The sequence below is a fragment of the Tasmannia lanceolata genome, unplaced genomic scaffold (assembly GCF_043159265.1).
Source record: "Tasmannia lanceolata isolate RefF3 unplaced genomic scaffold, GAP_Taslan_0.1 ptg000005l, whole genome shotgun sequence".
Lineage (NCBI taxonomy): Eukaryota > Viridiplantae > Streptophyta > Magnoliopsida > Canellales > Winteraceae > Tasmannia > Tasmannia lanceolata.
Genome location: NW_027518682.1, coordinates 15,000,543 through 15,014,872, shown reverse-complemented (window position 1 = coordinate 15,014,872; position 14,330 = coordinate 15,000,543). Strand labels below are relative to the sequence as shown.

Sequence of the window (14,330 nt, the reverse complement as noted above, 5' to 3'; positions counted from 1 at the left end):
ATCCGGTCAAAACACCTTTTGAGATTTTGACGGTCGGGCATCATATAAGTTCTCATTTGAGTTTTTAGGTATACTCGCCAATCGAGGGCTGTTTGGAACAACCACACAAGTTTGTTGGGACATAGTTTTCCATAATGTCGGTTCTTTGTTAGCCATTGCTTTAATTGTGGTCCATACCTTTTAACGAACAGGTATCGTCTAATTAACACTTAATGCCCGTTCCATCACAATTTTTTTTCGTTTCCTGCACTTACTTCCATTTCAAGCCCCATTTTCTCAAGTAAAACGAGTTTCCCTCTTCCTAGCAGCTCTTATATTGCATAATACTATATGAGAAATGTTACAGTGGTCCTTGCGAAAACCATCTGCAAGGACACCCCATTCGCTCCACTTCATCAAAGGGATAAATTATTCCATTACTTCTATATTGTTCAGTGGTAATATAATGCCACTTTGATAATGTGGATCCAATGGAAGCATCCTTGCGACTGGTTTTTGCAAGGGCGCACTTCAGTTTAGCACTCCTCATACTATATTACCCTACTACACTGTTGTGAAAATGACCAATTCATGATTTGATGAGAAAGAAATTAAGGGCCCGTTTGGATGCCCAGAAGAATTTGATTTGGATTTCTCACATTTGCAGCCGTTTTTGCACTGTGATTTGGATCCGGATCAAATCCTTCAATTTTCAAATTACCGACTCACAGTGAAAAAAAGTAAATTTCCAAATATGCTGTGGAAATAAGAAATTGGAAATCCACAGATCTGGCAGTTTCCTTCACCCTCTTTGCTCCTCAACCTCTCCCCTCCACTAGGAATTACCCCCTTCCCTCTCTCTCTTCCTCTACATGAGCTGGCAGATTTATTCATTTTGTATTCAAAACTCAATTCCAAATCCAAATACAAAATCTGAGGTATCCAAACACTCATTGGGTGTGTTTGGATCGTTGAGATCAAGAATTAGAATTGGCATCCTATTATGATTGCTATTCCGGTTGCCCTATAACTGGAATGGAAAATATTCTAATAAAAATTTTCGATAAAATGTTAATTCCGACTGAGGCAGAATCAAAATATCACCTCTTAGGGTGGGAAACAAATTCTGGTATCTTTTCCTCATCTATTCTGCCTCGGATTCCAATTCCGCCTCCTTATTTTGTTCATTTATTTGAACCAAATGTTAGAATCAGGCAGATTCAAAATAGAATGCTAATTTCAATGCCGGATTATGGCAATCCAAAAGGCACCCAAAAGGCTGTAAGGTTATATAAAACTCAACCCTATATCCAAACTAAGCATAAAAATTGTAGAGATTATTTACATTACAAAATTATCCCTATTCTATTCTGTTCTTTTCAAAACAAAATATCCCTATTATGTGCTTTGGGGGTGCTGAACAAGGCCCAAGGATACCCATATACCCTACCATCACTATCCGGGCTTTGGCAGCTAAGCTTGGCCCCAATCTGGCCAAAGTGGTGCACTCGCCCACTTATTAGATTGCTTTTCGAAACCCTATTCACTCAATGCATTCATTATAGAGGTTTTTGCAAAAAGAGTCTTCCACTATGGACTATTTGCAAATAGAGTCGTGTAGTTTGATATTTTGCAAAATAAGTCATGGCATTTGGCAACATTTTGCAAATCACATAATGCTAATTGTATCTGGACGGAATAAAACCGGGAGATGATTTTTAATTAGAAAAGGACAAAACTACCCTTTATTCCCTAACCGTAAACACCCTAATTTATTTCCTAAATCCAAGTACGAGAGGGAGACAAAGAGACGCAGGAAGGGTGAGAGAGGGAGAGTCTTTAGAGGGAGGGTGCCCATTCCCTTATAACCCATCCACATCCATTTCACATGTCCGATGTGGGACTATTGCTTTTGCGTGGAACCCCAACAACCTCTCCCTCCGCGCGGTGGAAACGTGGGAACCACGAGATCTTCTCCGAGGGAATTCCATCGTCCTCGGAGGCACACCGGAGTTACCAAGATTTTCCCGGGAGTTACCACGTCCTAGCTCTGATACCATTTGTAGGGAATTTAACCGGGTAGAACTCACCCCTAAAAGCTAGCTATTAGAAGGAGGGTGCCCATTCTCTTATAACCCAGCCCCATCCCCATAACTTTACCGATGTGGGACTATTTGCTTTTGCGTAGAACCCCAACAATCACAAATTCATTTTTTTGATTTGCTCAACTGTAATTCATTCTCAATTTCTTGAGACAAGTAAATTTTTTATTTTATGATATGGTTTCCTACAAATCGACCCAAGTTCCATTCCCAAAACTAACAACAAACAATACACGTTATTTGGATGTGGGAGTTACAAAGAATTGGCAAGCAAATGAATGCTTGTGTGCCACGTTACATCAAAGAATGCCTCTCAATGGGTGCCATTATAATAACGAAGTGGGTCACATAAGTTAAGAATGAGGGAGATGATTTTTACCCCCAAGGATGATGCAACCCTAAAGTGGGCCCGACTAATGTCCATATTGATGATCTGACTATTGAACAATATAAGCTTCTAAAGGGGGATAAAATCTTTCTTCTTTTGGCTGTCCCATGTTAACTTATCAACTTGTCCAAAAGCTTAAGTTGTTGGAGAAAGGCGTTACTTATCTTTTATACTTTAACACTCTCCCGCACGTGTGGCCTACTTGGCAAACACGTGGCACATGTGGTCCCACTTTGGGCCGACCATCGCATGTGGATTTTTGCTATCCGGGAGGTTTGAACTCGAGACCTTCGGCTCTGATACCATGTTAACTTACCAATTTGTCCAAAAGCTTAAGCTGCTGGAGAAAGGCGTTATTTCTCTTTTATACTTTAACATCCCACGTTCTACATCATCACCAAGAAGGACGGCCTCATATGCCCCTAAAAAGTAGGAAAATGCTAAAAAGAAAGTCCCTTTTATGCTCCTACACAAAGTGCCACTCGTTAGTCCATCCTTACTCGCTGTTGTGTACGAAGAGTAGTCATAAATATGGTAGAGCCGTAGTGGTGGTGGCCTGGGGAAGTAATGAGGCAAATATATCAGTTCCTTTATTTCTAGTACTTTATCGTTGGCTATAATAAGGGATGGGCAGATGATAAATTCGCACCCCTGTAGGATAATTAGCACCCCTTTAATGTGAACTGAGGTTAAAAAGCATCAAAGTCTGCCCACATACCATCCTTTAAAGGGGGGTGAATTATCCTATGGGCTGTGCGAATGTATCATGTCTGTTTGTATCGGATCAAATACCATGTTGGTTGGCCCATGGTTTTCTACAAGATCAGCGGTCTTGATTTGGGATACATGCCTCTTATGCCATATAATACAAGAAAATTGACTGTTACGGTCGACCGTAAAAGTCACTTTCTGTGGTACTAGCTCTCCGTGATAATGAGGTTTGGTGAGGGAACATTAAATACTTCCAACTGCATGAAGAGTAGTATATATGAGCAATCAGATTGAGTTGAAAATAGTATTTGTTACGTACCAATGGCTTTTTCTTTCTGATATTTACATCTTATGTGATTATCTCTATTAGTAGTTACAACGAGAGAAAAAGGAGTATGGAGTTGTTGGATATAGACCAAAGTATGGAGGAGTTGAGGGAGAGTTTCAAAAGCAGGAAGACAAGAAGTATTGCATGGAGGAGATCTCAGTTGAAGGGTCTTCAGGGGCTTCTTGAGGAGAAGGAAGGGGACATTTTTAGGGCACTTCAAGAGGATCTTGGCAAGCCCTGTGCTGAATCTTATAGAGATGAGGTCAGCACATAGTTAGCAAAACACCATTTTAAATGGCATTTTTATTTTTATTTTTATTTTTATTTTGAAATAAAAAAAAAATCGTTTTGAAGGTTATTCTTTTAATACTTCCTTTAAAATGTTTACAGCAAAAAGAAAACTTTATTTCTTTTTTAAGTAAAATGTTTAAGAGGAATGATAGATGCAAGGGCCATCTTTATGCAAGGCCGGAGAAGGGCCCTTGACTAGATCCACATCATTTTTAAAGTGGTAGAGAAATTGATCGATTCAAGGGCCCTTCTCCGGCCCTTGCATAAAGAGCCCCTCTCCGGCCCTCTTTATGCGATTAACTCGCTAACAAAACAACACAAACAAATGCTAGTGTGAGGGATAGTAAAGAGAAATGCTCACCAAAGAAGAAGAATCAAATCTGTCGTGCCTTTAATTCAAGAGGAGTTACCGAAAAGGAAATGAATGCCGGAAATGTAAAGATAAAAGATAAAATGCTGAGACATGTATGATGTTTGGTTATAGGATCTCTTCCTCTAAGGCAATTGTTCCTTTTTATGCATAAAGAGGGCCCTTGCATCTATCATTCCTCAATGTTTAAAATGCATTTTTGGCCAACTTTTTATCGTTACCCTCTTGTAGATAAAATTTTAAACATATTAAATGGATGTTTTGTGTAAGTTTGTTGAGGAATTATTGAGCAGCGGTGTAGCATCAGATCTCAAAAATAGTGAGTCCTTTATTTTTTTTGGTGGAAAATCCTTTTCAAAGATTCTATATGAATTTTTATATGAAAAAAGAGACCTAGATAGTTGCCTTTCATAAAATTGTAAGGATGGGGGAGGATACCTATGCTTCATTCTTCTGGGGGTGGGAGAAAAGATAAACTGATTTGATTATTAATCCAAATTAGAGTTTGAAACTCATGTAATTCATCTCTTCTCTTCCTCTAAGGCAGAGACTTTTGCTGTGACCGATGAGGGCGCCCTTGAAGTTAGTTTTTGCAAGGGCGCCCTTCATTCTATCATTGCTCCTGTTTATTTGACCATTGTATTTAATCCTAATTTTTTCCGTCCTTTCTTTTGGCAAAAATCACGTTTTACAAACTAGCAGTCTACCACTGCAACTAAAATTTTCTTTTTCTTTTTCTTTCTTTTCCCATTTCTTCCCTTTAAGTAGAAATTTTCAGGGCCCTTCAACAGTATTTCTACCCTGCGCTGAATCTTATAGAGATGAGGTCAGCATATAGTTAGCAAAACACCCTTTTAAATAGTTGTATTTTGTTTTGGGAAAAAAAAAAAAAAACCTTTTGTAGGTTCGCCATTCAATGCTCCGTTTTAAAACGTTTATAGCAAAATAAGACTTCATTTCCTTTTTAAGGAAAACGTTTAAAATGCATTTTTGGCCAACTTTTTATCTTTAACCTAACTATATTTTGTACATAAAATTTTAAACATATTCCCTAAAATGGGGTGGGGATACCCTATGTCATACAAAAAACAAAAAAAATCTAAACATATTAAACGCATATTTTGTGTTTCTGTTTATTTGACCATTTTTTACTACGTGTTTTTAACCAATACCTTACAAAATCCGAAATGTTTCCATCCCGTCTATTGGCAAAAATCATGTTTTACTAACTACCACGGCAACTAAAAATGTCCTTTTCTTTTCTATTCCTTTCCATTTTTTCCTTAGGGCCTGTTCAGTTGCGTGCAGGAAACGGAAATGAAAATGAAATGACGTGGCAGAAGGAAACGGAAAGGAAAAGAAACTGCTAAGAAAGCAGTAGGAGTGCGCATTCAGTTGCCAGGAAACGGAAAAGAAACAGTAAAGAAACAATAGGCATGCGCATTTAGTTGCAAGGGAAAAGGAAAAGAAACAGCACAGAATATGTTATTTACCACATATAAAGCAAGTTATGCCCCTTAAGTACTAACATAGCAGCAGCACCAGCCATTAGTAGTGCGACTGCTTGCCCAACTAGCTCATTTTTATTCTTCAACTCATCTTTTCGCATCAACTCTTTCTTCCTCCTCCTTGTAGGATGACGGGGCATCTTACTCTAAAGAAGAAGTTAATAACTCAATGGAAATAACAACACAATAAAAAACAACGCATCTTAAACACAACCACAAACAATCACACATCCATAAACCCTCCCTTGATAAAACCATCCATAAACCCCCTCCCTCCATAAAACTCTCAACAAATCACACATCCTTCCATAAACAACCACTCCATAAACCATCCATCCATAACCTATCTGTCCATAAACAACCCCTCAATAAACCATCCATCCATCCATCCATCCAAGCACATCCGAACAACACAACCACATCTACCTTAAATACATTTAACTAAATAGAACTAGAAAAAAAATAACTGTGAGTATTGATTACCTTGGAAATGATGGAACGGATCTTGACAATGAAAATCAAATGAGAGGGTGACCACCTGCAAAAGAAATGATAGCAAACCTGATTCAAAAGCCTAAACAAATAAGATCTTAAAAATTTAGATCCAAGCCATCAGAACATTCACCAACATTCACCATCAAATTTGAAAACAATCAAATATAACATTCACCCCTAGATAGTGTTTGATCTTAAAAATCAAATGCAATAAACAAACATAAGCTACAAAAATCAGAAGATTCAAAAATATGATCCAACAACCCTAGATAGTGTTGGATCAACATCCCAATAAAAATCAAATGCAATATATAACATTCACCAACATTCCCAAAAAAATCAAATGCAATAAACAAACATAAGGTACAAAAATTCAGCCAAAACCCCAAAAAAGAACCCTAAAGCCTGGAAAAACCCAAAGAAGAACACCAATATAGTAACCCTAACCCTTGAATTTTCAGCAAAAACCCAATATAGTAACCCTAACCGTTGGATCTGAGATAGGGACGAAGTTAGAGGACGAGAGGCGGTGAAGTAAATGCGACGAAGAACCCTAGACCCTCGGTCTTGGATCTAAAAACCAGCACATGATGAACCCTCGAAGAGGTTCTACAAAAAAACAAGAAAGAAGAAAGGGAAGGTACAGAGGTAGAGAGGGAGAGGGAGAAGGAGATAGAGAGAGAAGATCTTCTCTTACCGTGCCAGAGCTTCGGCGAGGCTGGGAGCTACTCGAGGATGATGAAGTTTCATTGCTGCCTGGTAGGGTTTCCACTTCTCTCGAGGAAGATGAAGTCTCGACGGTCGCTTATTTTTTTGTTTCCACAACGACGTTATTCGAAGAAAATAGTTCATTTCCGAGTCTTTGTGACGGATTTTTACTCGAGGAAAGTGGGCCGCCACGATGGATTTTACGGATTCCACGTAAGACTTTTAAAATCAGAGCATTTCCCTTTCCCGACTACAAAACGACCATTTTAATGCGTTTCCATGGAAAATAACACTCTTTTCCTTTCCGTTTCCGTTTCTAGCGTGCAACTGAACAGAGCCTTAAGGCTGTATTCACTTCTTTTTCCTGGTGCTATTTTCCCTGGAAAACAACATTTTTTTCCCTGACAAGACAGAATTGGGGTGTTCACTTCTTTTCCAGGAAAAATATTATCAGATGTGGAATTTCTTATTCAAAAGCTGAAAAGGAGGTGGAAATTGACTTTTTCCCTGTTACTCGAGATTTGGTTTCCGATTAATTATATTGGAAAGAGGCTTTCCAAGGAAAACGAAACATTTTCCTTGACAATTTCCTTGGATTCCTTTTCTTTCTGGCATGTCACATGGAAAGGAAAGGAAAACGAAATCCTTTCCTTTCCTTTTCGGGGAAAAGAAGTGAATAGAGCCTAACCGGAAATTTTCAGGGGCCCTTCAAGAGGAACAAAACTTGGCTTTAGACCAGCTAGGAGGAATTTTCCTCCAACCCCTTGCTATTTCTCTAATAGCAATTAAAGGGTGTGGAAATATCAATTCCTTCAGACTGGTTTGGAGCCAAGTTTTCTTCCTTCAAGAGGATCTCAGCAAGCCCTATGCTGAATCTTTCAGAGATGACATCATTGCATAATTAGCAAAACACCGTTTTAAATGGTAATTTTTCCTGAAAAATTAAGCATTGTAGGTTTGTCGTTTAATACTTTGTCTAAAATGTTTACATCAGACAAAACATAATATCTTTTTTAAGGAAAACGTTTAAAATGCATTTGTGGCCAACTTTTTATCTTACCCTCACTACATTTTGTAAATAAAATTATAAACATGTTAAACGCTTTTTTTTGCTACTTTTTTTAACCAATACCGTATTAAATCCGAATTTTCTCCGTCCTGTCTTTTGGCCAAAATCACATTTTACTAACTAGCACTGCAACTATAAATGTCCTTTTCTTTCTTTTTCTTTTTCTTTCCTTAACTTCCGGGGAAATGTTATTGGGAAGTGATCTGTGGGCCCTACTACACAATTAGCTGCTTGGGCCCATTTATCCAACGGTCTACATCAGATCAGACTGTAAGCGGTTGTGGGTCCACAACAATGGGATGATCCTAGGGTTGTTCTTCACGGGTATAGAAATCCTTTTTTTTTTTATTGAAATGGCAGGATGAATTCATTAAAAAGGAACGATGGCCGAGATAGACCGCAACCAAAATTACAATAAAACAAAACAAGCCTCTCAAGGATCAGATAAACCCTGGCTTACTATCCCTATGGAGAACAACCCCAGTTCGAAAAAATGATATTTTCATTCGGACCGAACTCTATTTGGGATGGGAGTGGAGCCCATATCTGGTCAGGTGGTGGTCTACAGATCAATAGGCCCAATTGCTATAGATGTCTGCAGAAAGTGAGGTCACTTTGGCTTTTTTTGCTGCTTTATATGTTTCTTACCTTGTAGTGTTCGTTTCTAGGTTGGCACTGTAAAAAAATCTCTGAATCTTTCGTTGGCGTGTCTGGAAGAATGGACTTCAAGCAAAAAGGTAAGATTTTGAGTTTAGATAAGAGGAATGTAGAGAACAAATAGACATAAGAAATAGAGGGGTGTATCAGTTTACTTTTCACAGAATTTTTATCTTTTAAGAGATACTACATTATGTTCATAGTAAAAAGGGATTTGCTAGGTAATTCCGTGGAAAGCCATTTCGCGGCTCACTTTTGCAGCAGAGAACAGCCACACACACTTTTTAGTAGATTTATTCTTATTCATTTAATTCATCTGAGGTGGCTGTTCTCTCAAGCAAAAATGAGCCGCAAAATGGCTTTCCGTGAATTTGCCTAGCAAATGGCTAGTAAAAAATGTTATTTATGCTCAAGAGAACAGTACAAATTAAATGAATAAGAATAAATCTCCTAAAAAGTAGTCTGTGCGGCTGTTCTCTCCTGCAAAAGTGAGCCGCAAAATGGCTTTTCGCGGAATTGAGTAAAAATGTTATCTATGCTCAAGAAAACAGTACTAACCATGCACAAAACACAGTGCTTAAGCACTTAAAAGATAAAAATAGAGATGAGAAGAAGCGAGAGCTTAAAGTCGTGGCTTGCTTATAAAAAATTATATTTATAAGATAATTAATAGCATTAAAGAAATTTACATCTCTAAGTTATTTAATAGCTAAAGGAAATTTATATATTTATAAGGTTTTAAATAACTTCGAGGGTGGACTGTGTATGTATATATTTGTGTGTATATAAAGGAAAATGATATCAGCACATCCATGTTTTGATAATTGCACAAACCTAGCATGTCTTTTCTTTTTAATTGACTTTGTGAAATCTTTTTGGAAACTGTAATAACCTTTGACATCTCTTTAAACAATAGAAGACAAGATTGGTTTGTGCAAATATCAAAACTTGGTTGTGCAGATAACATTTCCCTTACACACACACACACATATAGACGTGCATGATGTTGATTGTGAAGTGTCTGGTGGGCAGGTTCGACTGCCGATGGTCCTATTTCCAACATCAGGTGAACTTGTGGCAGAACCTCTTGGCGTTGTTCTCATAATCACCTCTTGGAATTTTCCCTTGGGTAAGTCAAAATTATCATTGCTTTCTTCTTCTTCTTCTTGTTGTATGAAATTTATTGACATATAACAAAAACCATTGCAAAACAATAACAAATTCGACATTTTGTTCTTTTAAATGTTAGTATCTCTAATATGATCTACATTTAGGAAGTGTGCAGATTAATCATGCCCAGTCAATTGGTGAGCATGACTAGCTGGGATAAAACATTTTTCCTTCCTTTTAAATGACAACAATGAAATCCTACCCCTTTTTCTGCTTTCTGCTCCTTCTTTATCAAGACTAGTTTGTATGGTGGGTGTGTCTCTGCAGGGCTAGCCTTGGAACCATTAATAGGAGCCATAGCTGCAGGAAATGCAGCAGTTGTGAAACCTTCAGAGCTCTCTCCAGCATGCTCTTCTTTTCTGGCCACCAACATCCCTATCTACTTGGACAATAAGGCTATCAAGGTCATACAAGGAGGGGTGTCCGTATCAGAACAACTCCTTGATAAAAAATGGGACAAGATCTTCTTCACAGGTGACTTCATTTCCATCTTCTTTCTCTCCAACTTACCAAACTATTCATTTTATTTTCTTTCTCCACTTTTGTGAGCTCTAATATCTATGTCCTTAATCTGCCTAGAAATTCAAACTCTTCTTCATCAATCAAATAATAAGTTACTAACACAGTGATATATAATTTTTCAGGTAGTGCACGAGTTGGACGTATAGTCATGTCTGCAGCCTCAAAGCATCTGACCCCTGTTATTTTGGAGTTAGGTGGAAAATGCCCTGCTATCTACGATACCCTCTCGAGCTACAGGGATACAAAGGTAGAGTCATACACCTAATGGAGATAACTAGTGACCAATACTTTCTCCCTCATTTTAATCTGGCCATATGGGCCACTTATATGCTAGAGAGTGATATTCACACTGCCGTTATATATTTTGATAATGGTACTAATCACTCTGTCTTTTACACTTCTTTGACTCGCTAATGAGAGCTTTTCGGGAATTATGATAGCTTTTGATAGCGGGTTAAAAAGTGTAAAACGATAGCCTTTGATAGCTTATTGACCAATTGGCTATTGGACTTTTGGGTGCTAATTTTTCCTTAGAAAAATATGTGCGTACTTCATATATGAACCTAGAAATAGGGGTCTAGAAATAGTCACTTTGGTAATTAGGGGTGAATTCTTGACTCCCACGTCAGCTTATCCTAGATGGCAAAAGTGCCACGTGTGCATGTTTATATCATTGTCATACACTTTTTATCATTTTTCTTTTATGTTTTGAAGATTGCCATCCGAAGGATAACGTTGGGGAAATGGGGGCTTTGCAGTGGCCAAGCGTGCATAGGAATTGATTATCTGCTCGTGGAGGAAAGAAATGCTTCTGCTTTGGTACTACTACGATTGCAAATCATATATATGCCCTTTAGGGCCCGTTTGGCTGCCGAGAAGAATTCGATTTGGATTTCTCACATTTGCAGCCCTTTTTGTGTTCTCACAGTGAAAAAAACCAAATTTCCAAATAAGCTGTGGAAACAAGTAATTGGAAATCTACACCCTCTTGGCTCCTCAACCTCTCCCCTACGGTTGGAATTACCCCTGTCCCTCTCTGTCTCCCCTCAACATGAGCTGCAGGATCTATTCATTTTGTATTCAAAACTCAATTCCAAATCCAAATTCAAAATGTGAGGTATCCAAACGGGCCCTTAATTATCTTACTAATCAGAAACAAACGTCAGTTGTCTCTCTCGTCTGTAATTTAATTACGAGTGTAATTAACAACAATAATCTACAACTTGATTTCTTTTCTCCTTTCATAGGTCAATATGTTGAAGGACCGTATCCAGAGGAACTATGGTAATGATCCTCGAGAAAGCAATAGCATGTCAAGGATTGTGAACAAGCACCACTTTCAGAGACTCAGAAATATACTAAAAGATCCAAAGGTCGCAGCTTCTATTGTCCATGGTGGTTCCATGGACGAAGACACCTTGTAACTCTCTAACCTTGTCTTGTGCATTTCTTTTTGAATGGCAGAGAATTATATTAATATGAGAAAAAGGACCATGGGAAGCACCTCGGCGATCTAGATGACCAATACATGACAACAAGTAAAGGGATAAGAAAGAAAAACATCACTAGAGATTTTCAAGGCTGCCCTAGAGACCACTTCGCTAGGTAGTCTATCGGCGTCACTATTAGCCGATCTTCTTACATGATGAAAAGAGATTGAGGATCCTGCCACTAGATCAAAAGTCTCATCTATCGAATATGCGTTGGGCTCAATCATTCTAATTTAGCCAATTTCTAACATGTCTTATTTGATTTTCTTTAACATACTTTTCTATCTATCGGACAAAATATAATGGGTCTCATGTTAATTTTAAGGGTGTCTTTAACAAACCCCTCATAATAATATATACATATAAATGGATTTGATATCCGCATTACCATATTTTGATAATGGCACTGTTAACTCTGTTTTACACTTCTTTAATTAGATTTTCATGGCTATTATAATAGTCAATATGCTATCAACATCCAATCAGATCAGAGAAATGTAAAGCAAAGTTGAGTAGTGCCAATTTCTAAATATGGTAGTGTGAATATCAGTTCCACACACACAGTGTGCGTGTGTGTTAGAATTCAGAACTTTTGTGAATCCTTCTGTTTTTTTTTTTTTTTTTTTGTAGGTTCATAGAGCCAACAATCTTGATGAATCCACCTCTTGATTCTGAAATCATGACCGAAGAGATATTTGGTCCAATTCTTCCAATCATCACAGTGAGAATTCTTCTTGCTCCCACTGTTTTTATATCATACAAAGTATTTAATTATATCTCAAATTCTCAATAGCCATTTCTTGCATTTTATATGTCTCTTTTTTTTCCATTTGATCAAGTGAAGTGCAAATGAAACAAATGGACAATTGAATGCTAAACATGTGAATTATATCATAAGACTTTTTTCCCTACTTTCTTGAATCCCTCTTGTTTTTACAGTTGAAGAAAATTGAAGACAGTATAGAGTTTATAAGCTCGAGGCCTCAACCTCTTGCCATCTATGCCTTCACAAAGAATGAAACTCTGAAGAAACGTATCGTATCAGAGACATCTTCAGGAAGCATCACGTTTAATGATTGCATTATTCAAGTATTTCACGCACTTCCCTTTCCAATTTTTTAATTTTTTTTTTTACTCTAGTGATTAATTCTTACAGAATTGTCTGAATCCTTTGTACTTTGTCTTCTCAATCCTGCAGTTTGTAGTTGATGCATTACCATTTGGAGGAGTTGGTCAGAGTGGTTTTGGTAAGTACCATGGAAAATTCTCCTTCGATGCGTTTAGCCATGAAAAAGCAGTGCTTAGAAGAAGCTTCATTACTGAATTTAGCTCTGGTAGCCCACCATGGAATGATTTCAAGCTCGGATTCCTCAGAGCGGCTTACAATTTTGATTACATTGCACTATTCCTTATGCTTCTGGGTTTGAAGAGATCATAAACAGATTGCCCTTCTTATGTATAAGCTCTTCTAGTATTAAAAATAAAATGTTTCTTGTGCCATACGTGGGCAAACAAGTTGGGATTCAAAATTGTTATAAGATGTTCTTTGTGCTTGCCTAAGGCTACATGCCTACATAGTCAGGAAGTTAGCGTTTTGTACCTGGTTTTTCTTTTCGTTTTTCTTTTCCATTTTTACATTTTGGTTGCAGCATAGTTTCATTGCTATGTTATTTCTCTGTTTATTGTAACATATTGAAATGAGAAAAGTGTTTCTAGTGCTTAGGGAGCTCCCTAAGCACAAGTGACTTAAAAAGCCACCGATTGGTTCGTATGGCGGGTCCACCTCTGTGCTTAGAAATACTTTTCTCTATTGAAATATATCTTTTACAACCTTATGTTTCTACTAATTGGTAGAACTTTTCTTTTCACTTTTCACTAATAACTTTGGGAAGTGATATTTACTCCCCTTTTCATCACCAGGGACACCCGGCAGTAGTGTATCAATGACTAAATGGGCGCTAATGTACTCGACGTCAGAAGAATCCAGTGGACTTGATTGCCAAGTACACTGGCGCTGGGTGTCCCTGATAATGAAAAGGGGCGTAAATATCACTTCCCATAACTTTTCATTGCATTTCTTCCTTCAGCTACTGGTCTAAGCTTTTTATTTTATTTTTTTAACCCGGAACTTAAATTTATTAATAAGGAAATAAAAGTCACCATAGGTGGACATAGAATCTTGCCTTTAACCCAACAAGATACAATAAGAGGAAATAAAAACAACAAGGAATACATAGTTGATCATGTCTAACAGCTCCTCTAGAGTTCCCAAAAACCTGTTGGTGTTGCAAACATGATTGGCCAAGCTGTCCTCAACACGATTAACTTCCTTGAAAATGTGAGTAACAACAAAATCTAACTAAAATAGATAAATAGATAGTATCTATTTAAGTTTGGTGTAAAAAGATAAACTCTAATTCCTAGTGATTTTGACTATGAAGTTTTTTTTTTTTTTTAATTTGATAGGTAATCTAGGATTGAACCTCAGGCATCCAAGTCAAATAATAGAGCCTTGACCATTGAGCTAGAGGCTCAATTGCCA

At 37.6% G+C, this 14,330-nt stretch overlaps 1 protein-coding gene across 2 annotated transcripts; it reads left to right on the top strand.

The window, feature by feature from the left end:
• Positions 1-3,478: 3,478 nt before the first annotated feature.
• Positions 3,479-13,341, top strand: LOC143877648 (aldehyde dehydrogenase family 3 member F1-like). Of its 2 annotated transcripts, XM_077379819.1 has the most exons (10): positions 3,479-3,770; positions 8,618-8,686; positions 9,639-9,735; positions 10,044-10,250; positions 10,421-10,545; positions 11,013-11,117; positions 11,546-11,718; positions 12,419-12,509; positions 12,728-12,877; positions 12,987-13,341. In XM_077379819.1, the coding sequence occupies exons 1-10, from the start codon at positions 3,576-3,578 to the stop codon at positions 13,224-13,226; spliced, it is 1,452 nt and encodes a 483-aa protein (XP_077235934.1). In that variant the 5' UTR covers positions 3,479-3,575; the 3' UTR covers positions 13,227-13,341. The 2 variants fall into 2 exon arrangements, with proteins under 2 accessions (XP_077235934.1, XP_077235936.1); XM_077379821.1 differs by lacking the exon at positions 11,013-11,117.
• Positions 13,342-14,330: the final 989 nt, after the last annotated feature.

Bases quoted from the DNA above. Each gene is read 5' to 3' on its own strand.
- LOC143877648 (XM_077379819.1), top strand. From the start codon at position 3,576: ATGGAGTTGTTGGATATAGACCAAAGTATGGAGGAGTTGAGGGAGAGT. The intron at 8,687-9,638 runs GTAAGATTTTGA...TCTGGTGGGCAG, and splicing joins AATGGACTTCAAGCAAAAAG to GTTCGACTGCCGATGGTCCT. The intron at 12,878-12,986 runs GTATTTCACGCA...TCAATCCTGCAG, and splicing joins TTAATGATTGCATTATTCAA to TTTGTAGTTGATGCATTACC.